This window comes from Lithobates pipiens, unplaced genomic scaffold (genome assembly GCF_037356315.1).
Source record: "Lithobates pipiens isolate NorthernLeopardFrog02 unplaced genomic scaffold, aLitPip1_a1.2 Scaffold_3, whole genome shotgun sequence".
NCBI classification, from domain to species: domain Eukaryota; kingdom Metazoa; phylum Chordata; class Amphibia; order Anura; family Ranidae; genus Lithobates; species Lithobates pipiens.
In genome coordinates, this window is record NW_027507790.1 from 18,011,754 (window position 1) to 18,039,218 (window position 27,465).

At 43.7% G+C, this 27,465-nt stretch overlaps 2 protein-coding genes across 4 annotated transcripts in view; both read right to left on the reverse strand.

The window, feature by feature from the left end:
- Positions 1-596: 596 nt before the first annotated feature.
- CUNH12orf76 (chromosome unknown C12orf76 homolog) lies at positions 597-10,638 on the reverse strand. Its single transcript, XM_077461343.1, has 2 exons — positions 10,458-10,638; positions 597-937 (listed from the first exon to the last, which is right to left on the reverse strand). Exons 1-2 carry the CDS (start codon positions 10,612-10,614, stop codon positions 852-854), a joined length of 243 nt encoding a protein of 80 aa, XP_077317469.1. The 5' UTR covers positions 10,615-10,638; the 3' UTR covers positions 597-851.
- A 4,941-nt stretch (positions 10,639-15,579) lies between these two features.
- The window catches only part of LOC143940200 (sodium-dependent serotonin transporter-like), a 107,401-nt gene continuing 95,515 nt past the window's right edge, over positions 15,580-27,465 (reverse strand). For all 3 annotated transcript variants that reach the window (XM_077461345.1, XM_077461344.1, XM_077461347.1), the window contains 2 exons: positions 22,707-22,874; positions 15,580-18,527 (listed from right to left, as the gene is read on the reverse strand). In XM_077461345.1, the coding sequence (XP_077317471.1) occupies positions 18,502-18,527; positions 22,707-22,874 (194 nt within the window). In that variant the 3' untranslated portion in view covers positions 15,580-18,501. The remainder of the gene's footprint in view (positions 18,528-22,706; positions 22,875-27,465) is intronic.

Consider the following 27,465-nt stretch of genomic DNA (forward strand, 5'->3'; position numbering starts at 1 on the left):
AATTTATTATGAGCATGTGTGGCACTTTGTCCGTCGGAATTGTCTACACACGATCGGAATTTAAACGATCGGATTTTGTTGTTGGAAAATTTTAGATCCTGCTCTCAAATTTTGTGTGTTGGAAATTCCAACGGAAAAATTCAGATGGAGCCCACGCACGATTGGATTTTCCGACAACAAGATCCGATCGCACATTTTCCATCGTAAAGTCCGACCTTGTGTACAGGCCATAAGAGTGACTCTCTCTATATCCGGAAGCAGAGGAGAAGTCTATCATACTGCTGCAGGAACACAGAGTCGCTTACTGTAGGTACCTAAATTATTTTAGGTGCCAGGAAACCAGGAAATCAACAAGCCTTTGGATGCATGTTAGAAGTTTGCTTAAAGCAACAGTACTCCCATTATGATTTGTATTTAACCTCCCCAAACTGGAGCTAAATGGTGTTTTAAAGGCTTCAACAAAGCTGCTTGTGGCTTGCCTAAAAATTCACAAACGCTTGCTGTACGCACTGCTTATATACAAGCTGAAGCCCATGTGAACAAGGCCCAAATCTGATCGCCTGCTATAAGTTGTCAAAAACTCTTCTATTGGCTGGTTTATAAATAAAGTCCAGTGTTTTTAATATTAAAACAAATACAACATACACTTACAAAACATAAAACATAATTTAAGGGTCAATTGTATGAAAACAGTAACACTGTTAAAAAAACATTAGAAGCAGCATCTAGAACTGAGGAGGTAAACAGAGTTTTGACAAGGCAAAAGCAGTAGAATCCTTTCCATCTTGTCAGTATGGATGTTGAGGGAGGCATCACGTTTTCATTCATTTAGAAGTCATTCTATATTTCTGCTACCGTCTTCTGATGGGTTTGTACACACAGACAGCCAGAAGGATCATGGCAAGAAACAGGACACCTAAGATGCTCCCTAGAAGTACTACAAGACAAACAAATGTACAATCAGGTATATTTTATAGAAAAACAGCAGGTTTGAACACGGTTTGTATTTGCTTTAGAAATATATATATATTATATACAGTGGATATAAAAAGTCTACACACCCCTGTTAAAATGTCAGGTTTCTGTGATGTAAAAAAATTAGACAAAGATAAATAATTTCAGAATTTTTTCCACCTTTAATGTGACCTATAAACTGTACAACTCAATTGAAAAAAAAACTAAAATCTTTTAGGGGAGGGAGTAAAAATAAAAAAATAAAATAATGTGGTTGCACAGTGTATGTAAGTAAGTGTGCACACCCTTTTATAACTGGGGATGTAGCTGTGTTCAGAATTAAGCAATCACATTCAAACTCATGTTAAATAGGAGTCAGTACACACCTTCCATCATTTAAAGTGCCTCTGATTAACCCCAAATAAAGTTCAGCTGTTCTAGTAGGTCTTTCCTGACATTTTCTTAGTCCCATCCTACAGCAAAAGCCATGGTCCTCAGAGAGCTTCCAAAGCATCAGAGGGATCTCATTGTTATAAGGTATCAGTCAGGAGAAATGGTACAAAAGAATTTCCAAGGCATTACATATACCATGGAACAAAGTGAAGACAGTCATTACCAAGTGGAGAAAATATGCCACAACAGTGACATTACCAAGAACTGGGCGTCCCTCCAAAATTGATGAAAATACAAGATGAAAACTAGTTAGGGAGGCCGCCAAGAGGCCTACAACAACATTGAAGAAGCTGTAGGAATATCGGGCAGGTACTGGCTGTGTGGTACATGTTACAACAATCTCCTGTATTCTTCATATGTCTGGGCTATGGGGTAGAGTGGCAAGACGGAAGTTTTGGAATGGCCCAGTTAGAGCCCAGACCTGAATCTGATTGAAAATCTGTGGGGTGATCTGAAGAGGGCTGTGTGCAGGAGATGCCCTCGCAATCTGACAGATTTGGAGTGTTTTTGCGAAGAAGAGTGGGCAAATATTGCCAAGTCAAGATGTGCCATGCTGATAGACTCATACCCAAAAAGACTGAGTGCTCTAATAAAATCAAAAAGTGCTGCAACAAAGTATTAGTTTAACCCTTTCGCTGCCAGGCCCTGTGATCCATTCTGTACACTCAGATGGCCAGACCATTTTTGCAATTTTTCCTTTGTTTTTTATTTTTCACTTATACCTTTCAGAATTTGTGAAAGGCCCCCCAACCATATATTTCTGAAAGCACGAAAGCATGATAATTAGAATAACAAGAAGGTGCTACTGATTTTTTAGGCCCCACAGTATTTGAGCAAATGTTTATCAAACCAATGTATTTGCAAAAAATCCACTAAAACCATTATTAGCAGATAAAAACACAGCACATTTTACAAAATTCCTACTAAATATAAAAGCTTAACCTGTATTGAGTGAATACATAACAAATATTGGTAACTTTTAAATTTGTGCCTTCTTGCAAAATGGTGAAAATTGAACATATGCAAAAGTGTAAATATCTAAATTTCTCTAAAAATCTGAAGGTTTTCTTTTTTCCCTTACAGATTTCAGAATTTGTGAAAGACCCCCAAAACCATATATTTTCTGAAAGCGCATGGCCTCTAGAATAAAAATAAGGTGCTACTGATTTTTTAGACCCTGCGTTATTTGCACAATTGTTTATCAAACCAATGTTTGTTATTAAAAAAATAAAACCGAGACTTTACAATCACTTTAAGCAAATGCACAAACATAAGGAATAATCACCATATTGTTTGTAATACGATTACCTTATGTGGTCGCCAGCTCCATCTAGTGGCCATATTGTCATTTTTTTTTATTGAGATGCTGAACAAAATAAAAAACTTTAATACTATTATGGCTTCTAGATGGAGTTGATGATCATAGAACAGTGATGGAAAACCTTGGCACCCCAGATGTTTTGGAACTACATTTCCCATAATGCTCATGCACTCTGCAGTGTAGTTGAGCATCATGGGAAATGTAGTTCCAAAACATCTGGGAGTGCCAAGGTTCACCATCACAGTCATGGGAGATAATCAGATTACAGACAATATGGTGATCATCTGGGGCAGTGGTGATTTTTTTCATACATAGAACACATTTTCCAGCCTACATCTCTTTGTACTGCTAAGCCTTTGGAGTTTCTAATGAGTGATTATTAGTACTAAATAAATACAACACCCCCCAACAGTAGTTTATTTCCATAAGGAGTAGAAGCTGTCCACTAGAAAAATTAAAGTTCACTTTCCAAAATGAACACTTAAGCAGTTAATAGATACATAGATGACTTGATTTTCTTTCCTTCCACCATGGCTATAGCCACCAGCTGTATTTGAATGTAAAAAATCCAACAGGCTGGTTGTACCCAAGTCGACTGATGGATCAACTTGGGTACAATCGGCCTGCCCATACATGGATTGAATCTCAGCTGCTCCCTGATGAACTGGCTGATTTTTGATCCATGTATGGCCGTCTTTATTTATCTTAATGAATAAGGTGAAGATGTTCACTTCAATCATCCACTCATGTGCAAACAATAAATAATCCTGTGACTGATTAAATGAAAGGGTTTGTTTGCACAGCGAAATCCCAGCAAATGATAAGGCAAAAAGCCATGTTCTCTATGAGGGTGGTTCACGCCACAACAATGGTGTGTGCTAAAAAGCGATGCAGTACAATTTTTCAATGCAGTAGGTTGCAATGCAATTTATTGTGTGAATAGAACTTAATTGCTTGCAGCTGTGTGACAAGAACTTACATTGATTGTAAAGATAAAAGTTTTTTTTACTTTAAGGTAAAAAAAAACTTTCAAAAGCCCACTGGCCCCCCCTGTAAACACTTACCTAAGGTTGATCTCAATCCAGCACTGTGCCTATCTGCAGCATCTCTTCTCATCTCTTTCTTTTCTCAGAGGAGACATGGCAGCTTCGGGAGTCATTGGCTCCTGCTGCTGTCAGTCAAAGCCTGTGAGGAGGGAGTGGGGGGGGGGGCAAGCTGCACTGTGTGTCAATAGATAAGCACAGCCCAGCATTGAATTGACCTGCACGAGTGCCCACCTAGCAAGTGACTTGCTGTAGGGGCACTTGGATAAGAGGAGGAGCCAAGAAACCCCAGAAGAGGTTTAGGGCTGCTCTGTGCAAAACCATTGCACCATTGCACAGAGCATGTAAGTAGGGACACTGACACCGGGTATTTTGACAAGTACTCGTGATAATGAAACCGATACTTTATGGTGTGATTTGCGTCTATACAAAATAGGTGCAAAGTAGGGATGCACCAAAATTTTGGCCGCCGAAACATATCGGCCGAAAATGGCCTTTTCGGCAATTTGCCGAAAGAAAATTCTTGCCGATAATGGTGCCGAAAATGGAGTGGGGCTCCGCCCCTGGCGCCACCCATTACAGGGTATCGTTCTGGAGTGCTACCATGTGAGGGAAACTGTGCAGAGCGGCTTTCCCTCCCTGCTCCGCCTCCCAATATCTCGCTCTGAGTTGCTCCTGCACAGTATGTTAAGTGCGGCCGGTGTACAGGTTTATCGGAGGCACAGGCTGTGGAGCTTTCTCCCCTCCTCCCATCACTCTGCGTGGCGATCAAGTGATAGACGTCCCTGCATGTGGGAGGATTCTGACATCTGACCCCATTCCTGCTCCTGTCTTCTGTCACTGTGCAGTGCCATGTGATCCTCTCCTATCTCTGAGTACCTCTGCCCAGTGCCTCTGTAAGACTACCGGAATGTGCTTTGTAGAAGGTAAATGAAGTATGGTAATCTTTCCGGCATCACTGCACACTGATAACTCCTCACACCCTTGTCCAGCTCTCACTACACTCGCAGCCCCCCCCTCACCTTCAGCATTTCCCAGTCCACAATCTTTTCATCTACCAGTCTTCTTAACCCTCTGTATGCTCTAGTCTGCAACTGTCCCAGCCTCAGAATCCTGCCAGCTTTCCATTCATTCCTCATTGCTCCTTCATTCTGCCAGAACTTTTTTTTCTTTACTTTACTGCAGGGACATAACTACAGTGGTTGCCATTGTGACCCAGCCTGAGAGGAGGGGCAGCATACAGAGAAACCAATGACTTCCATGTTTTTCCTGCAGCCACTGAATGCCTGCAGGAGGGAGAGAAGGAAAAGTGGGCATTCAGCAGCTGCAGGAAGAACATGGAGGGCATTGCTTTCTCTGTATGCCGCCCCACCGCTCCAGCTTTTTTCTGCTGCCCGTGGGCCCCTCAGGTCTCTCCTGGCCCTTCTGTGATCTTTCCCAGAAACTTCTCTGCCCCCCCCCACTGTTCTCACCCCCCCCGTGTTCTTTTCCAGTTCCCCCTTGCGCTCTTCTCTGATCCCCCCGTGCTCTTCTCTGATCCCCCCTGTACTCTTCTCTGATCCCCCCTGTGCTCTTCTCTGATCCCCCCCGTGCTCTCCTCTGACCCCCCCCCTGTGCTCTTCTCTGACCCCCCCCCCCTGCTTTTCTCTGATCCTCCCCTGTGCTTTTCTCTGACCCCCCCTGTACTCTACTCTTCTCTGACCCCCCCTGTACTCTACTCTTCTCTGATCCCCCCTGTACTCTACTCTTCTCTGATCCCTGTGCTGTTCTCCTTTACCCCGCCAGTCTCCTGTCACCCTGTACAGCTCTGACAGCTCTGACCCCCCAGCTCTGACAGGTTCCACCCCTCCCATCTTCCACGGCTGCTGTGGGGAATATATCAGGATAGAGCGCAGGGAAGGCTTCCCTGCCTGAAATGACAGAGTAAGTTATCTGTACAAATCATTCCTAACTGTAGCATAATAAACTGTGTTTACAGACAACACAGTTTACTATGCTACCACACCCACTTTTTTTGCCGCTGTGCACTACGCTTGCCACAGGTCAATCTCCCCCCTAAATGTCAATCATTCTCAACTTCAAAAGCTGGGAGGTATGCACTGGTAGGCTGCTGGGCACTGGTGAGGCCCAGGCAAGCTGTAAATGATGGGCACTGGTAGGCTGCTGGGCACTGGCAGGCTGCATATGATGGGCAATGGTGAGGCTGCATTGATCTCCTGTACCATGTCTGCAGTCTCTGACCATCTCCTGTACCATGTCCACAGTCTCTGACCATCTCCTATACCATGTCTCCAGTCTCTGACCATCTCCTGTACCATGTCCCCAGTCTCTGACCATCTCCTGTACCACGTCCCCAGTCTCTGATCATCTCTTGTACCATATCTTCAGTCTCTGACCATCTCTTGTACCATGTCCCCAGTCTCTGACCATCTCTTGTACCATGTCCCCAATCTCTGACCATCTCTTGTACCACATCTTCAGTCTCTGACCATCTCCTGTACCATGTCCCCAGTCTCTGACCATCTCCTGTACCATGTCCCCAGTCTCTGACCATCTCCTGTACCATGTCCCCAGTCTCTGACCATCTCCTGTACCATGTCACCAGTCTCTGACCATCTCCTGAATACAATTTTTTTTTTAAAACAGTCATTTTCGGTATCGGTCAGTTTCGGTTTTCGGCCTAGTGTATTTTTAATTTTCGGTATCGGTTTCGGCAGCAAAAAAACCCATTCGGTGCATCCCTAGCGCAAAGTACATTGCAAATAATTGCATTCAATTTGAACAGGAGTGCAGTGAGATTCCTGTCAAAATCTTCTGCAATTTACCCTACCACTCCTGTATGTGTAGAAAGGAAAGCACCATCTAGTAGGCAGTTTATTAAAGATGTATTAAAGGGGTTTTAAAGTCTCATGGTTTTTCACCTTAATACAGTCTATGCATTAAGGTGAAAAACCTTCTGTGCTGCAGCTGCCCCCCAGACCCCCCCCCACACTTTTCTTACCTGAACCCAATCGCTCCAGCAACAAGCATGAACCCAGCGGCTCCAGACGCTGTCTTGGGTCCGCATTGGATAGATTGATAGAAGCAGGAGCCATTGGCACCCGCTGCTGTCAATCAAATCCAGTGACACAGGAGCGTGGCCGAGTCCTGCTGTCTGTGTCAATAGACGTATCGGCGGGACTCGTGAACGTGCCTGCATGGGGGCCCCCATGGAAAGCAGCTCTCTGTGGGGGCACCTGATGAAGAGGAGCCAGGAGTGCTGCCAGAGCACATCAGAAAAGGAGGATTGGGGCTGCTCTGTGCAAAACCCTTGTACAGAGCAGGTAAGTATAGATATATTTGTTATTTAAAAAAACCTTTACAATCACTTTAACTCTCATTAATAGCCTCCCACGGCTTCCAATACCACCTCTATGCTGACGACACCCAAATCTATTTCTCTACCCCTCAGCTCACTCCCTCTGTCTCCTCACGTATCACTAATTTACTATCAGATATATCAGTCTGGATGTCACATCACTTCCTCAAAATCAATCTATCCAAAACCGAACTTATAATTTTTCCTCCCCCATATGCCCCTTCCCCTGATCTCACTGTCAAAATTGATGGCACAACCATAAGCCCATCCCCTCACACCAAGGTTCTAGGTGTAGTCCTGGACTCTGAACTCTCCTTCAAGCAACACATCCAATCACTGTCCAAATCCTGCCGCCTCAACCTCCGCAACATCTCCAAAATACGCCCCTTTCTAACCAATGACACAACAAAGCTCTTAATTCACTCGCTGGTCATCTCCCGCCTCGACTACTGCAACTCCCTTCTCATTGGCTTACCTCTACATAGTCTATCACCTCTTCAATCCATTATGAATGCCGCTGCCAGACTCATCCACCTTACCAATCGCTCTGTGTCTGCTACTCCTCTCTGTCAATCCCTCCACTGGCTTCCGCTCAGCCAAAGAATTAAATCCCAAAATACTAACTACATACAAAGCCATCAACAACTCTGCCCCCAGCTACATCACTAGCTTAGTCTCTAAATACCAACCTACTCGTCCTCTTCGTTCCTCTCAAGACCTCCTGCTCTCTAGCTCCCTCATCACCTCCTCCCATACTCGCCTCCAGGACTTTTCCAAAGCCTCTCCAATCCTATGGAATGCCCTACCCCAATCTGTCCGCTAATCTCCTACTTTATTAGCTTTTAGACGATCCCTGAAAACACTTCTCTTCAGAGAAGCCTACCCCACCCACACCTAACTGTATTTTCATTTTCTCCATCAGCTCATCTCCCACAGTTATTACCTTTTGTTTCAACTTGACCCTCCCTTCTAGATTGTAAGCTCTAACGAGCAGGGCCCTCTGATCCCTCCTGTATTGATTTGTATTGTAAGTGTACTGTCTGTCCTCATATTGTAAAGCGCTGCGCAAACTGTTGGCGCTATATAAATCCTGAATAATAATAATAATAATTAAAGTGGTTGTATACGCGCACATCAAAAAAAAGAAAAAGAAAAACCCTGCAAGGCAAAGGCATAATGAGCTATTATGCACTGAGGGAGCTAACATCTTGACCTCGGCGTTTCTTTTGTGTTCGCAGCTCCGGCACTGTGACAGTGATGTCACTCCCGCAGTCTTCTTCCCGGCGACGTCTGGCAGTGTCTGCCGGACCTTCAGCCGGGCATTCAGAGTGCATAACGCTAACGTCAGAGGCTGCATGCAAAGGGAATATCTCCTAAACCATACAGGTTTAGGAGATATTAATTTCACCTACAGGTAAGCCTTATTATAGGCGTACCTGCAGGTAAAAATGACAAATTAGGGTATACAACCAACTTTAAGTACATATCTGGGCAAAAGCAAAATCTGCATAGTGTCTCGGCCTCGCCTATGATAGCAAACGAAGACTGCTAGAGGTGCTCACAGGGCAAGAGGAAATGTATAAGTGGTCCTCCCCCAAGCTGACATTACTTCTGCCCTATATCCACAGGGATCCCGCAACTTCTCCTGTGCAGAATCATGTATAAATACGTGATTCTGTACTTTCACCTAGGGTGTGCCCTGCCAGTGGGCCACTTCTGCTATGATTACTTACAGCAGAAGCCAATCAGCAGGTGCCTGGCACTGGATGTCAACAAGGCAGATCTCTACTATGACAGGGGGAAAGGGGATGGATTTTGAGTCCCTGCAAAGCAGGGTATAAAATCCATCACTTCCCTGAGTAAAAGCAGCACACATAGGACAGTGGCTAGGCACACAGGTAACCCTTTGATTGCCCTAGTTCAGTGATGGCGAACCTTGGCACTCCAGATGTTTTGGAACTACATTTCCCATGATGCTCAACTACACTGCAGAGTGGATGAGCATCATGGGAACTGGAGTTACAAAACATCTGGGGTGCCAAATTTCGCCATCACTGGTCTAGATGTTTAACCCCTTGCCAGCCAGGGTCATTAGTACAGTGACCATGTATTATTTTAGCACTGATAACTGTATTAGTGTCACTGGTTCCTGCAAAGTGTCAAAAGTGTCAGATTATCTGCCGCAATATTGCAGTCCCGCTATAAGTCGCTGATCACTACTAGTATATATATATAAAAAAATAATAATAATTCCAGTATATGTATCCAATAGTTTTTAGACGGTATAACATTTGCGCAAGCCACTCAAAATACCCTAAGGCTGGGTTCACACTGCTGCGGGGGGAGATCCGGATGTGATTCGCACCGCAAATCACATCCGATCTCCGTAGCGATGCGAGTTCAGCCATACAGATAGTATGGCTGAATTCGCATCGCTCCCGCAGCAAACTCGCATGGGACCCTTTTTTTGGTCCGCAACAGAATCGGATAGCATGGGGGTTCACACCATGCGATCCGATTCCTGTGCGAGTCGGCAGATCGCACTGCGATATGCGGACGGATCTGGGGGTGTCATTAACATATCATTGACACTCCCAGCCGTCCGCATAGGGCAGTGTGAACTGCCGGCGGGAGTAATGCGATGGATTCGCGGCGTTCCCGCATCGCAGCGGTGTGAACCCGGCCTTATTGGGAATTTTTTTTTATCAAACACATATAGCAGAATACAGATTGGCCTAAATTTACGAGGAAATTTAATTTTTTAATTTCATTTTTATAACAGAAAGTAAAAAATACTTTTTTTTTTTTTCTAAATTGTCAAGTTTTTTTGTATATAGCCCAAAAAATAAAAACCGCAGAGGTGATCAAATACCACCAAAAGAAAGTTCTATTTGTGGGAAAAATGGGACATCAATGTTAATTTATGTACAGCGTTGCACGACTGTGCAATTGTCAGTTAAAGTAATGCAGTGGTGTAAAGTAGAAAATCACCTGGTCAGGAAGGGGGGTAAATCTTCTGGAGGACAAGTGGTTAACAAAGGGGCGGAGACAGTGCTAAAAAAATAAAAAATAAATATTTGTAGTGAAGGGCTCTGTGATATTGTATCTAAAGAACACATACTGTATGGGAAATGTTAGTGATAAATGAGTGAGCAGTATTCTATGGATGGTGAACATATCCCCACTATCATCACTGATCAGCACCCTTCCCTTTTAGTAATAACCTGAGAAGGATCACACCGTGTTATACGAGGTGTCACCACTTGTCCCCACCCCTTGATCTCCCACCTAACCCCCGCCATGGTCGTGTCCTGTGTGGAGCTCTCACCCATATTCTGTTTGAGGAGGATGGCGTAGGGTCGGCTGGGGCCCGGGGTGCTGTCAGTCTGAGCCCGGCACACACACACGGCCAGGCTGAGGAGAAGGAGGAGAAGAGGCGGCTGTGCCATGCTGGGTACCTGCTCCATCCTCATCATCATCATCATCAGCGGACTGGGAAGTGACGTCACTGGAGGAAGTCAGCGGTGCTGAGTCTGACTGACCGCCAACTCCGAGCATCGCCTGGATAGAGGAGAGGAGGGGGCAGAGTAGTATATGTGATCCCCATAGTGGGGGGTGGGGTGTGCCATGTATTTATTGGGGTGCAGTGTAGTATGTTGTGTGGATAGTGGAGTGTGGTGTGCATGATGTAATGGGGTGTACTGTGCTGTGTATAATGAGGTGCAGTGTAGTATATGTAGAGTGTAGTATGCGCAGTGGGGTGTAGTGTATTCTGCGCTGTGTATAGAGAGGTGCAGGGTAATATATGCAGGATATAGTGGGGTTCAGTGTAAGGTGTAGTATGGTGCAGAATAGTATGTGAAGGATATAGTGGGGTTCAGTTTAAGGTGTAGTGGGGTGCAGAGTAGTATGTGCAGGGTATAGTGGGGTTCAGTGTAAGGTGTAGTGTGGTGCAGAATAGTATGTGAAGGATATAGTGGTGTTCAGTGTAAGGTATAGTGTGGTGCAGAGTAGTATATGCAGGGTATAGTGTGGTGCAGAGTAGTATATGCAGGGTATAGTGGGGTGCAGAGTAAGGTGTAGTTGGGTGCAGAGTAGTATATGCAGGGTATAATGGGGTGCAGAGTAAGGTGCAGTGTGGTGCAGAATAGTATGTAAAGGATATAGTGGGGTGCAGAGTAGTATATGCAGGGTATAGTGGGGTGCAGAGTAGTATATGCAGGGTATAGTGGGGTGCAGAGTAAGGTGTAGTTTGGTGCAGAGTAGTATATGCAGGGTATAATGGGGTGCAGAGTAAGGTGTAGTGGGGTGTAGAGTAGTATATGCAGGGTATAGTGGGGTGCAGAGTAGTATGTGCAGGGTATAGTGGGGTGCAGGGTATAGTGGGGAACAGTGTAAGGTGTAGTCGGGTGCAGAGTAGTATATGCAGGGTATAGTGGGGTACAGTGTAAGGTGTAGTGGGGTGCAGACTAGTATATGCAGGGTATAGTGGGGTACAGTGTAAGGTGTAGTGGGGTGCAGACTAGTATATGCAGGGTATAGTGGGGTACAGTGTAAGGTGTAGTGGGGTGTATTGGACTGTGGTATGTGATGTTTATAGTGGGGTGCAATGTAAGCTGTTGTGGGGTGCAGAATAATATGTGCAGGGTATAGTGGGGTTCAGTGTAAGGTCTAGTGGACTGTGGTATGTGCATTGTATAGTGGGGTTTAGAGTGGTATCTGCAGGATATAGTGGGGTGCAGTGTAAGGTGTAGTGGGGTGCAGAGTAGTATATGCAGGGTATAGTGGGGTACAGTGTAAGGTGTAGTGGGGTGCAGACTAGTATATGCAGGGTATAGTGGGGTGTATTGGACTGTGGTACGTGATGTTTATAGTGGGGTGCAATGTAAGCTGTAGTGGGGTGGAGAATAGTATGTGCAGGGTATAGTGGGGTTCAGTGTAAGGTCTAGTGGACTGTGGTATGTGCATTGTATAGTGGGGTTCAGAGTGGTATCTGCAGGATATAATGGGGTGCAGTGTAAAGTGTAGTGGACTGTGGTATGTCCTGTGAATAGTGGGGTGCAGGGTAGTATGTGCTGTGTATAATGAGGGCACAGAGTAGTATGTGCTGTTCATAGTGGGGTGTGGTGTAAAGTTTAGTAGGGTTTTAGCATGTACTGTGTATAGTGGGGTGCAGAGTAGTATATGCAGTGTATAGTGGGGTGTAGTGGACTGTAGTATGTGATGTTTATAGTGGGATGCAGGGCAGTACATGCAGGGTATAGTGGGGTGCAGCTCAAGGTGTAGTGGGCTGCAGAGTATTATGTGTATACAGTGGATGTAAAAAGTCTACACACTCCAGTTAATATGTCAGGTTTCTGTGATGTAAAAAATGAGACAAAGATAAATCATTTCAGAACTTTTTCCACCTTTAGGCCGGGTTCACACCGCTGCGATGCGGGAACGCCGCGAATCCGCGGCGTTTTCCCGCATCGCATTACTCCCGCCGGCAGTTCACACTGCCCTATGCGGACGGCTGGGAGTGTCAATGATATGTTAATGACACCCCCAGATCCGTCGGCATATCGCAGTGCGATCTGCCGACTCGCACAGGAATCAGATCGCATGGTGTGAACCCCCATGCGATCCGATTCTGTTGCGGACCAAAAAAAGGGTCCCGTGCGAGTTTGCTGCGGGAGCGATGCGAATTCAGCCATACTATCTGTATGGCTGAACTCGCATCGCTACGGAGATCGGATGTGATTTGCGGTGCGAATCACATCCGGATCTCCCTCCGCAGCAGTGTGAACCCAGCCTTAATGTGACATATAAACTGTACAACTCAGTTTAACAACAAAAATGTTTTTGGTGGAGGGAAGTTAAAATAAAAAGCTAAAATAATATAGTTGCATAAGTGTGCACACCCTTAAACTAACACTTTGTTGAAGCACCTTTCTATTTTATTACAGCACTCAGTCGTTTTGGGTATGAGTCTATCAGCATGGCACATCTTGGCAATATTTGCCCGCTCTTCTTTGCAAAAACACTCCAAATCTGTCAGATTGCGAGGGCATCTCCTGTGCACAGCCCTCTTCAGATCACCCCACAGATTTTCAATCGCATTCAGGTCTGGGCTTTGGCTGGGCCATTTCAAACCTTTAATTTTCTCCTGGTGAATCCATTCATTTGTTGATTTGGATGTCTGCTTTGGGTTGTTGTCATGCTGAAAGATTTCTAGCAGAAGCCTGAAGGTTTTGTGCCAATATTCACTGGTATTTGGAATTGTACATAATTCCCTCCACTTTGACTAAGGCCTCTGTTCCAGCTGAAGAAAAACAGCCCAAAAGCATGATGCTGCCACCACCATGCTTCACTGTGGGTATGGTGTTCTTTCGGTGATGTGCAGTGTTGGAATTATGACCAAAAAAGTTAAATCTTGGTTTTTTCCAGACCATAACACGTTTTCCCACATGCTTTTGGGAGACTTCAGATGTATTTTTGCAAAATTTAGCCGGGCTTGGATGTTTTTCTTAAGAAAATGTTCTTGATAATGTCACTGTTGTGCCATATTTTCTCCACTTGATGATGACGACCTTCTCTGTGTTCCATGGTATATCTAATGCTTTGGAAATTTTTTTGTACCCTTCTCCTGATACCTTTTGAGAATGAGATCCCTCTGATGCTTTGGAAGCTCTCTGCGGACCATGGCTTTTGCTGTAGGATGCGACTATAAAATGTCAGGAAAGACCTACTAGAACAGCTGAACTTTATTTAGGGTTAATCAGAGGCACTTTAAATGATGGCATACTGATGGTGTACTGACTCCTTTTTAGGCCCCTTTCACACTTGTACTACTTGTCCTGCAACTTGGGACTGCAAAGTCTCATGACAAGTCATTTCCCTTGATTTCCAGTGACACCCATTCATATTAGTATGACTTCAAGTCGTGCCAATTTCAAAGTAGTCCCTGCACTACTTTGGTCCGACTTTGATGTGAGTCTGGTTCATAGACCTCAAGTCTCCCTGAAATTGTGGCAAAATCCCGTCACAATCGCGGTCGCAAAATCGTGTGATTTTGAAGCCGCTGTAGTGTGAAAGGGGCCTTGCTTACCTTTGCGACTTCAAAGTCACGCGATTTTGCGGTTGTGATTTTAACGCGATTTTTGCTGCGATTTCAGGGAAAGCCTGTGTAACTCGCATCAAAGTCAGACCACAGTAGTGCAGGGACTACTTTGAAGTCGGCACGACTTGAAGTCGTACTACTATGAATGGTAGTCATTGGAAATCATGGGGAACAACTTGTCATATGACTTTGCAGTCCCAAGTCGTAGGACAAGTCGTACAAGTGTGACAGGGGCCTAACTCTGATCACAGCTACAATAAAACAAGAGGTATCGACATATGTCAGTGTGTGTCAGGAAGCTCACCACTCGGTCGAATTAGCAGTGTCTCCATGACTCAGTGGGCCGGGCTCCTCCCTCCTGTACGCGCTTTGCCCCCTGATTGGCGTCTTCAGTAGGTTCTACTGAAGAAGCCAATCAGGTGGTGGCACACGTATTATTACATGTGGTGAAATACATGGATAATGAGAAAGTGTTTCTATGAAAGCAGCAAGCAAGGGAGTATACAGCCCAGGCGGTCTTTAAGGAGAGATCCGTCCCAACAGGGGAAGGAGGAGATTCATCTTGTGAGACCAGCAGGATAGACAGCATTTGAGCTCTGACTATCTAATGTGAGGTGAGCGGGCATTTCACCCGTCAAAGGGATTGCACTTTGATTTTATAAAGGTAGATTGAAAATCACTGGTGGAGAATATACATTTATGGACTTTCATTTGATTTGTTGCACCACTTTTCTTGTGTTAATTCCTCTTGTTAAGGTATTGCACCAAATTTGTGACACTTTCGGTTCTGGCAGCGACATGTACGCTAAAGTCATGTAGTTCTAAAATGCATGACTTTTACATTGTGCCGCAAATTCAAAATAAAATTCAGACAGTTTTTATATTCCAGAAGTGGCGTGGAGAAGGAGACTATTCTGTGGACAGAGTTTGTAAAACTGTCTCACGTGCATTCGAAAAGTGGCGCAGTGTGTTCCAAATTCAAGTACAAGTTCTAGGACCGGTACGTGAATTTGGTGCACGTTACACCATAATTAGAATACATGCAATACACTTTTGCAAAATCTGTCTACCCCACTCCTTTTGAATTCCAAGCATTATGCTCTATGCTGACTTTTAGCATCTTCTCTATGCAGAAAATTTGTACTGGGACGTACTGTATAGCTTTGTAGCTACACTACTGACTGTAGTCATAGCAGTGAAGAAAAACATTCTGATTGGTTGCTATGGGTTTCAGCACTTGTGGATCGTCTTGGTTTTGATAACTGATAATATGATAAAACCCATGCTTTGGAAGCATGAATCCCAAACTGTTTTAATTTCATTAACATCAAGAGACAGAAGACATAAGGAAGATTTTGTTGTTTTATTTTGTTTGTATTCAATGCAATATGTTGATTGTTTTGGAATGGGTTTATAAAAGCATACATAGGATAAACAATAAATAAACAATTCAAATTAAGTAATAGTTACCAAGTGAAATTTGGTACCTAGTTCCACATAAGGAGACCAGTAAGGGCTGATTCACACCTGAATCGCACAGGAACGTGGTTCATTTGAATGGGTTGAAATCGCACCAAAAGTAGTACATTTACTAATTTTTCAAAAACGCATTGCACCGGGTCACATGATACTGTGGTATCAGGCAATCTGATGCAGGCAAAAGCACTTTGTTTGCGATCTGTGTTTGGGATGTCAGGTGCATTTTTAACGTGGTTTGGGACACTCGCACAGAGCGTGGCTTTCCCGCACCGCATTCCAGTGTGAAAAAGCTTTAAATCTGTACATGGGAATACTAACTCACATCCTCAAGTTATGTACAGGAATTTTTAGCTTTCTTATGAAAAACTCCTCCATTCACTTATTGCAGATAAAAGAGAATACAACTATACTCTTCTATATTTGATATCGTAAACTCTCGTAGTGTGCTTTAAAAATGGACATTTTTGACAAAGTCATGTATTAGTTAATACTAAATAAAGACAAAATATTTTGCGCTTAGTGCAACAATATAACTCCTATAAAACATCAGAATTTTGGATCTGGATCTAAATACATACAAATATAATAGGTGCGCATCAACCCAAATAAAGTCTAAAGAAACAGATCATGTGAAAAAAACAAAAAGATTTCTGTGATGCGATACTCTTCAGCACAGCACAGTTGATGAAACAACAAAGTTAAAAAAAATTCATAGATCTTCAGCCAACCACGGATCCAGTGATGGTATCTTGGAAAGGCATGCCTTCTACCAGAGATAACAATGGCCTCTTACCAAATGAACTACGGTAGATCCCCATAACTGAGATCAAACACACATGTTCATCAATGAACATCCTGGCATCCATCCAGGGTGAAAGGACTCCGCCAGCCTCAGGCCCCAAGATTGGACCAGACCGCATCTATACTCATAGAGGGGAAAAGAGGCCACAGATAGTGTAAAACTGCCCAAAAAATATATATACACTCAATGGCCACTTTATTAGGTACACCTTGCTAATTCTGGGTTGGACCCCCTTTTGCTTCAGAATTGCCATAATTTTTTTGTCTGCGGTCTCTGTTCCACTGTATGGGTATGGATGTTGTCTGGTCCAATCTTGGAGCCTGAGGCTGGCGGAGTTCTTTCACCATGAACAGATGCCTGGATGTTCATTGATGAACATACGTGTTTAACCACTTGCCGCCCGCCAACCATCAAATGACAGCTGGGTGGCGTGGCTCTTGTTCTGGGAGGCCGTCATAGGGCTCCCGGACATGGCGCGACCCAGATCTGTGTAAAGAGCCAGGGCCGCGGCTCTTTAACCATGTGATCGGCTGTGTCCAATCACAGCCGGTCACATGTAAACACGGAGATGCTGGTAATCAGCGCTCCTCGCCTCTCACTGACAGAGTGTGAGGAGGGGAGAGCCGATCAGCGGCATCTCCTCACAGAGGACATCTAATGATGTAATCAGGGCACTGATCATCAGTGCCCTGATTACAATTAAGTGCCAGCAATGCCACTGCCAGCAACCAGTGCCCACAATTGGCACCAATCTGTGCCCACAAGTGCCAGCAATCAGTGGCCATCAGTGATGCCAGTCAATGCTGCCCATCAATGCTCATCACTGCTGCCCATCAGTGCTGCCTATCTGTGTCCACCAGTGCCGCCTATCTGTGCCACCCATCAGTGCCTCCCCATCAGTGCTCATAAGTGCAGCCTATCAGTGCTGCCTCATCAATGCCCATCAGTGAAGGAGAAAAATTACTTATTTGCAAAATTTACTGACAGAAACTAAGAATAAATTATACACATTTCACATGGTTACAGTGTAGCATGACCACACAATTGTGTGACAGCGCTGAGAGCTGAAACATGGCTTGGGCAGGAAGGAGGTGTAAGTGCCAGGTATTGAGGTGGTTAATCTCTGTTATGGGGATCCAGTTCCTTTGTTAAGAGGTGATTGGGGGCCCAATTTGGTCGGCTTTTCAAGATACCTACACTGGATCGTGGATGGCTGATTGTTTCGCCGAACTTAAATTTCATGAACTGTGCTGAAGAGTCTCACATCACAGAAATCTGAATGTTTTTTCACATATCTGTTTCTTTGGACTTTATTTGGATTGATGCGCACCGATTAAATGATACCAACATTTCTGTAACACTTCATACAAGGTAAAGTTTGTTATCTTTTTTCAGTAATTTGTAAGAACATTGTTTAACTAACAGTCTATAACGGTCAAAAAAGACAGATAAAAGGTAACAATTACATGGCATTTTATTTACACAGTGCCAAAGAATTTAACAGCACTTGAAGGACTCAGTAAAATAAGACAGTTAGGGCTCCACTGACAGATTAACACCTGTGCACTCAGTAGTCTATTAGTGGACAGTGACAGGTTAACTTAAGGTTCAAAGAAAGGTGTGAGAATGACTAAAATACTAAGAAAAATGATGCTTCCTTTGCACATTCTTTATAATGCAAGCAGATACACGAGAGAAAAAACTGTATATTACAGCTCATTTGTGACAATTTTACCAGGCTGCATCATCTTTCAAATGTTAACAAGTATGTAAAATAACTGATGTTTCTTCTAGTTACTCCGGCAGCTATATCTCATTAGTACCGCACTTAGTAAATCCCCCTGGAGAGGACAGAAGCCCATATAAAGCACCATTGACTGATTCTCTTTCATGGATAAATGATTCTGCCACCCACTGGCACTGGATGTGAAGAACTATGGGGCCATCGTCATGCACAAGGAATCTGGCTGATGATCTCTTGCTGTATTTTCAGGTCGTATGCATACTGCAAGCCTCTGGAAAGAAAAAAAGAGTTTAAAAATAGTCCATTTAGAAAAAATATAACATCAGGGCTATAAAGACTGTGTAAATGGATCTCTTGCCCATGTCAACACATTACATTTAGGTAAAATACCATGGTTACTGTTACAGCTTCACATTTGTTCAAATTTTTATAATTACCAGTATAGACATCTAGTGCCTAAGACACAGTATTTTGGTGCTTGCTGGGAAGCTCTTGGACAAAGCAGTCTATAGTTGGCCTGGGAGCTTGTAATGGCAGAAATCTCTAGCGGTGTCATGTAAAATGGTCTCTGACTATCTTCTACAATAGGGGTACTGAATTAAAATTCACAGAGGTCCGGTCAGTAACCTTTTCTTTTTGCAGATGCCCGAATCTCATTTTTGTTCCATGACTCAGGTCCTTTACATCACAGCACATTTTACATCAAGGTCCTCAGTTCCCTCTTTTTTCACATCACAACCCCATCCTCCTCACATCATAGCCGCCATAACAAAGCTCCCCCTCTTAAATCACAGACCCCCACTTACATCACAGCTCCCCATTAAACCACAGACCTCACTGCAGTTACAACTCTTCCCCTTCTCAGTCCTAGCACAGCAGAGTGCAGGAGGCACGGCACGGTGGATTGCTCTTCTGTATGTATTCGCCCTCCTGCCGCTGTTGCTGCTGCTGTTAAACTCACAGCAGGGAAGAAAGTGAGAGATATGGAAGATCTGCACTGAGAGCAGGAGCTGCCCAACTCTTCTTGTTAACAAGAGAGTGATTAGTTGCTTGAACCACCTTGTGTCTTAGCAACCCATCACTCGCTGGTTAATTTGAAAGGTGGGGTAGCTCCTGCTTCCCACGTAAATAGACCTGCCTTATCTTCTGCTCTCTTACCTGCCGTAAGTTTAACAGCGGCACGCAGGCAAATACTTACAGAGGAGGAATCCACCCTGCTGTGCCTCCTGCCCCCTACCATGCTGTGAGTTTTAACAGCAGCAGCAGCAGGGGAGGAGTCCACTCAGGCTTGCTAAGTGGTGCATGCATGTCTGGACTGTGGTCTGCCTTTTAGTGATGCCTGTTCTACAGCATGTATCCAGTTTCCAACTACACCTGTAGCTTGTCCCCAGCTTCTGACCATCTCCTGTAGTTTCTAACAGTCTTCTGTAGCATTACGTATACTGAATAGTATGAACGGCCTCCATTACCCTGTACATTGACCAGTAGTATAGTATAGGCCATAAATGTTGCTGTCATTTAAGAGTGGTAGACATTCAGAACCTTAACCTACCCTAACACTTAACCTGGAGGTTGGCAACTCGTCAGTTACATTCTACCAATCGATTGCGTGCAGGTGACGATCAGATCGTGTTCCTTCTTTGCTGACCCCTGAAACCTGGACAGAAGCAGCGATGGCATTTACTGAAACCGATCCCCCTGTATTTTCCTCCTGTGGCAGCTGAAAGCTGGCTTCCCCTGCTCTCCCTCCTGCTGGCATTCAACTCCTACAGGAGGAAAATACAGGGGATCAGCTGCAGTAAATGCCATCCCTCCTGTCCAGGTTTGCCTTCCTTCTGCTGCCTGCCTTCCCCACTGCAACACTGCTAGCTTATCCTCCTTTTATATTACACCTATTGACTCACTCTGACTGTGCATCATCTGAAGAGATGTGAACCTTCTGAGGATAGTAGTAGCATGGATCAACCATCATCCTGCTAATCAAAGGGGCACACCTGAATTATGTGGCAACAGTCCCAACTCCTCTGTCTCCGAGTCAAACACCACTCATCCAACTTTCAGAGTCACCGTAATGTGTCCTCACACGCCCAGCGGCGTCGCTGTGAATATGAACACCCGCCGCTGGATGGATCACGTGAGCCCCTCTTTCTTTTTGTTTTTCATGATGAGCCTTGTCCAAACCGTATCTTGGATATAATCAAATTTTGAGTGCATGAACCTCTGGATTCCGGGGATGGATAAGTGAGTATTCCATACTAGGAGTACCTACCTAGAGACCAGAGACGGAAAAGTGTGATTCACTCAACGTACAGTACCTGATTGGGACCAGTCGGGAGCTTGTTTGACTCACTGTCACATGACACGTGTGTCCAACCTTTCTGGTAAGAGTATCCATCTTCTCTCCATTATTGATACAACTTCAGACTAGCATTTGTTTACTGTTCCTGTTGGTCCATGCATTCTCCACCTCGTTTGTAGGATATGTGGACTGCCTACTGGGACATTTCTCTGTTCCTTTTAGCACGGAACATATATACCCAGTGAATTGTGGACTTTATATCTATAAATTTATCAATTATCAGTAGAGCATATATACTAATTAGTCATAGTGTAGTGTGTATTTTTGCATCTTTGCTCCAGGTAATAGCATTAAAACATTTTTAAAAATAACCATTAATGGCTACTGATGCAGTAATGTGGATTACAATTGCAAAGCACTGTGATCCTCCGGTTTTTCCATGCATCACGTCTCTCAGGCCCAGTGTTCAACTGACATCATGTTTGTGAGCCAAACTAAAGGGATTCTGATTCCTCAGGCTGATAAGTGCCTCACATGACTATACACTTGGACTTCATATCCCAGAGATCTTTTCTACCATCAGAGAGATTGGTGGGAGGAGCAGTAAAACAAGCAAAAGCCTGACTGCACTCTCTTCCTCCTGGGCCTGACACGAGATGGACCTCCCCGTGCATGGAGAGTGACATTCCAACCCGGATGAGAGGGGCCTAGCAATGCTTGCTGTTCATCAGACATCCATCTGGCACCACTTTGGTCACCGGCCAACTTGTGTTCTGAGCTTTTCAACAAGAGACCTATACAGCGGATCTGCTGCACAAGTGTTGCTACAGGAGCTGCTGTCCAGAAGGCATTAAATCTGCCTGGTCATTGGTGAGAGGGCAATCGCCCACCTTTACAAATCCTTTCTTATGGTTTCACTGGGACACTTTGCACAGAAATCTTTACCGTGGGGCATACTTTACTTGAACACTGTACATAGACACCTTTAGCTTCTACCATTCCAAGAAACCTTGTTTCTTGCTACTACACCTTTTTGGATAAAGTTAATGGGCTCCTAATGCCGGTAAAGACCATCAGATCTGCAATGGGGACATTGCTGTCATTATTGCTACAAGGGCGCTTATACCATTGCCATTAAGCCCAACCTCTCATTAGGGTTAAAGGTTTATAGGCTGGCTGAGGTTTTCCCTTTTAGGAATTTGTCAGTATAACCACTTAATCTTTGCTTATCCTTTCAGGTGCAGGTAGCCTTCCACTGTACATGTGTGTATATAATTGACTGTTCACCTACAAATATCTTGTTTTTTTGTTATTTGAAGAAATTCCTTTGCTGAGTTGGCACGGTTGCCCAAAACTCAGCAGATCTATTACCTCCTTTTTGTGACAATATATTCTTTGAACTGTTCTAGTAAGCATTATCAGAACATAAGTGCACAGAGTTGTCTGACTTATTACTTTAAGGTGGTGCAAAGATGTCTGAACCCAGAGTGTCAGGTGGGTTGGAATGTTCATCAGGTTATGGTGGTGGAGATGAGCAGGTAATTCCAAGCAGTTCCTTAGGGGGCCGTGCTACACAAATATACTTGGGGTCCCTATTTTTCTATAATTTTTTATATTATATGAGACTTTTAAAGAACATATCAACCCAACATTTCATATTCCTGATATGTGCCTGCTGTACCACATATTTGTATGAAAAAGTATCCTGTTTTCTTTGTATTGCTTCCTTTGTGCGAAATCCTTGGTGTTCCTGCTAGTCACTCTGCTTTCCAGTTAAAAACTGACCACACTGGGCATGAGAGCACAGTGTGGTCAGTTCTCAAGCTGTGCTGAGAATTCAGCCTGCTCACCTCCAATGATCAGACCTGTCCTGAAGATTGGTATTCTGTCCTAAGTATGTGATCACTTTTAAAAAAGGGGGGAAAAGGTTTTTATAATGACACACATATAAACACACACACACACACACACACACACACACACACACACACATATATATATATATATATATATATATATATATATATATATATATATACACACACATACAAATGATTTGTCTTTCATTTCTATTTTAAACTGAATGGGTTGTTTTACAAGGTGAGGGTTTACATATACTTTAAGTGGTAAATTAGTTTATAGGGCATTCACCTGTTTGAGTGACCCTGGTGTCCATACTAGTTTGTAAACCATATAAACAGGAATCCAGATGAAGGATGAAGCTCCAATGAGGTATCCAACAGTAATGGTCCATTGTGGATACTGGTAATCGAATAGCATCAAAGGTGGCTGATCCATGAATGAGCTCACTATGATAAACTGATGAGAAAGAGACTTCAGTTAAATATATTACAAAGACATGAGTTACAAAGCACTGCTTCCATATTCCATTCGTAAAGCAGATACTGTAACTGCTTTTACATGTAAAATAATTTTAAAACATGAAAGTATTTGTCTTTTTCTTAACGCCACTTTCAACTAGATTATCTCAGGCAGGCAGCATGTAGGGCAGGGATGTCCAAACTTTTTTCAAAGAGGGCCAGATTTGATGAAGTGAACATGCACGAGGGCCGACCATTGAACCATTAAAATTCTGTCTGCGTGTTCGTTCAAGCACTAATACACTGCCCAGCCAGAATTCTCTTGCCTCTGCTCTCTAGGGGTACCATTAATTCTTAATGGTACCCCACACATTGGAAAACGTGGGGTTCTTTTGGTGCAGTTCAATAAAAAAAAGCTTAGGGACTTCTTTCCCTGCATTTTTGTAGGTAGGGAAGCCCATTAGAAAGAATGAATGGGCTTCCCTACACGCAGCCACACAGATGTGAACCAAGGGCTAGTTCGCATTTCAGGTTGGAGGGGCAGTAAAACTACATGGTTAAGCTGTTTTTACCACCCTCAACTTCTCCCCCTTTAGCTGCAGAGGGAGCAGCTGGGGGTGTACACATGCTGTGGCTGCAGCTGGAGGTATACTCAGGGTGAATGGGCCTGCACTGCAACTACCTCGCAACTGTGTGGATTGCATAGTTGTGGTATAGTGATGCTGCATTTACGGGCTTAAAACAGGTGGTGAAGAGGCAACATAATGCCTCTGAAAAGCAATCTTTGTATGGATTGCTTTTCAGAGGAACAGCAGTCCTGGCTGCTATCACACACAAGCCCTACAAAAGCAGTTCTGATGGTACAGGAATGGGGAGGGGGTCTGGATTAAAAGTAACATACACACAGACACATGCAGACAAATGCACGCACACACATACACACATGCATACACACACACACACACATACAGACACACAGACATACATACAGACACACATACAGACAGACATACATACATACAGAAATGCATACATACAGACACACATACATGCAGACATGCATACAGACATACATACAGACAGACACACAGACAGACATACATACATACAGACACACATACATGCATACAGACACATATACATGCATACATACAGACAGACAGACATACATACATACAGACACACATACATACATACAGACACACATACATACATACAGACACACATACATACAGACAGACACACAGACATACATACATACACACAGACATACATACAGACAGACATACATACAGACAGACATGCATACATACATACAGACACACAAACATACATACATACAGACACACAGACATACATACAGACAGACATACATACAGACACACATACATACAGACAGACACACATACATACAGACACACATACAGACAGACATACATACATACACATATAAATGCATACATACAGACACACATACATACAGACAGACATACATACAGACACACAGACAGACATACATACAGACACACATACAGACATACATACAGACACATGGCCACACACATGAATAAAGCACTTTTAAAACTAATTTAGCTTGTAGCATAGTACTGTACCTTTCCAGCTTCCTCATTCAGCCAGGTACTGCACTGTAGGGGGAAGCAGAGAGCACAGCACACTCCTCTACACTTTACTTTCACTTTTGGGGCTGAGGAGCTTCTCACAGTGCCGATGTACAGCTCGGCAGGGGATCGCTCATCTGACAGCCCTGATAGCCAGGCGGGCCATTCAAAACCGGGCCGCGGGCCGGACTTTGGACAGACAGACATACATACAGACACACAGACATACAGACACACATACATACAGACACACAGACATACATACATACATACATACATACAGACATACATACATACAGACATACATACATTCAGACACACATACATACATACATACAGACATACATACATGCAGACACACATACATACAGACATACATACACACAGGCACACATACATACATACATACAGACACACATACATACACACAGACAGAAACACATACATACAGACATACATACATGGAGACACATGGCCACACATATGAATAAAGCACTTTTAAAACTAATTTAGCTTGTAGCATAGTACTGTACCTTTCCAGCTTCCTCATTCAGCCGTGTACTGCACTGTAGGGGGAAGCAGAGAGCACAGCACACTCCTCTACACTTTACTTTCACTTTTGGGGCTGAGGAGCTTCTCGCAGTGCCGATGTACAGCTCGGCAGGGGATCGCTCATCTGACAGCCCTGATAGCCAGGCGGGCCGTTCTAAACCGGACCACGGGGCGCGATTGGCCCGTGGGCCGGACTTTAGACATGCCTGATGTAGGGGGATTATACTTAGGTTAAAGTTTGACACTTTAGACCCATTTCTTAGCCAATTATCAAGCCATAAAAATCAACTATAAGTATAACCATTTTAGTAAATAAAATATATATGGAAATGCCATACCTTTCATCAAACTAATTCAAACGAATTAATAAATGAGGTATGGATTCATGAAAGACAGAAGTTGTCAGACAAATCTGATTTCTTTTTATGAGGAGGTAAGTAAAACTTTGGACAGAGGGGTGGCAGTGGACGTGGTATACTTGGATTTTGCAAAAGCATTCGATACAGTTCCCCACACACGGCTCATATGTAAGGTAAAGTCTACAGGTTTGGAAATATCAGTTTGTAAATGGATAGAAAATTGGCTAAAAGACAGAATTCAGAGAGTAGTGGTTAATGACTCTTACTCTGAATGGTCTAAGGTTATCAGTGGTGTACCCCAAGGTTCAGTGCTGGGACCCTTACTTTTTAACATCTTTATAAATGATATTGGGTCTGGGATCAAAAGTAATATTTCTGTCTTTGCAGATGACACCAAGATATGCAGTGGAATAACGTCCTTACAGGATGTCTCCAATTTACAAGCCGACCTCAATACACTGTCTAATTGGGCGACTATGTGGCAGATGAGGTTTAATGTTGATAAATGTAAAGTTATGCACTTGGGGCCTAAGAATATGCATGCATCATACATGCTAGGGGGAGTACAACTGGGGGAATCCATAGTGGAGAAGGATCTGGGGGTTTTGGTAGACCAAAAGCTCGATAATAACATGCAATGCCAAGCTGCTGTTTCCAAAGCGAGCAAAGTCCTTTCTTGTATTAAGAGAGGTATGGACTCCAGAGAGAGAGATATAATTTTGCCCCTGTTCAAATCATTAGTAAGACCTCACCTGGAATATGCCGTTCAGTTTTGGGCACCAGTTCTCAAAAAGGATATTGGGGAACTGGAGAAAGTGCAGAGAAGGGCAACCAAACTGATAAGAGGCATGGAGGAACTCAGCTATGAGGAGAGATTAGAGGAACTAAATTTATTCACTCTTGAGAAGAGATTAAGGGGGGATATGATCAACATGTTCAAATACATTAGGGGTCCATATAGTGAACTTGGTGTTGAGTTGTTCTCTGTATGGTCAACCCAGAGGACACGGGGGCACTCTTTACGTCTAGAGGAAAAGAGATTTCATCTTCAAGTACGGAAAGGTTTCTTCACAGTTAGAGCTGTGAAAATGTGGAATAGACTCCCGCCAGAGGTGGTTCTGGCCAGTTCAGTAGATTGCTTTAAGAAAGGCCTGGATACTTTCCTGATGGTACATAATATAACTAGGTACTAACATAGGTAAAGTTGATCCAGGGAAAATCCGATCGCCTCTTGGGGGGATCAGGAAGGATTTTTTTTCCCCTGCTGTAGCAAATTGGAGTATGCTCTGCTGGGTTTTTTTTTTTCGCCTTCCTCTGGATCAATTGTGGGCATAAAATTGGGTATCTGGATTGTACGATTATTTTTTATTTTATTTATTTGTTTTTAAGGTTGAACTGGATGGACTTGTGTCTTTTTTCAACCTCACTAACTATGTAACTATGTAACTATGTATACTAATGTGGAACTGAACATAAAAAGTGAAGATTTTCTGTTATATTTAACATCTAGAATTGTAGTTTATACCCAAGCAGTAATATACCTTTTTATCATGAATTCCTCCTGAAAAATAGTGAAAGTGTCTAGGGACCCCTGTGCCAACAGCCCGATTGTTGGTTCACACCAGATGCAGTCCAGTGTGTTTTTATTCTGCATAAAAATGTATGGAGAGTGTTTAACATGGATTCCAATGGCCCTAGTTCATACCAATGCAGTGTGTCCCAGTGCGACCCTAGACTGCTTTGTGTGCCGCTGAAACTCGCTGGAACCGGGTGCGAATCCCAAGCATTTGCCGCTGGGAGTGAGCTTGTCCCAGCTCCTATAATCACTGGCAGTACAGAAAGAACACCCTTGAGCTGCACATCCATGCTGTCCCTATGCTGGGTGTATGAATGGCAATCTCAGCCTGGACTCCGACCAAGCGAGGCCCCAACGCGTTTCACTCTGCCCCTTGGAACTTAGTCATGGAGATCCCAGGCATGTGGGCATGCAGAGAATCAACATGTGTGTATAGTGAGAATGCGTGTAAAAGAATGTCGGCGAATGCTAGTTTATAGTTAT

Coding starts and splice junctions, on each gene's coding strand:
- CUNH12orf76 (XM_077461343.1), bottom strand. CDS start 10,614: ATGATGATGATGATGAGGATGGAGCAGGTACCCAGCATGGCACAGCCG. Junction 938..10,457: donor CCTCCTCAAACAGAATATGG/GTGAGAGCTCCA, acceptor TTTGTCTTGTAG/TACTTCTAGGGAGCATCTTA.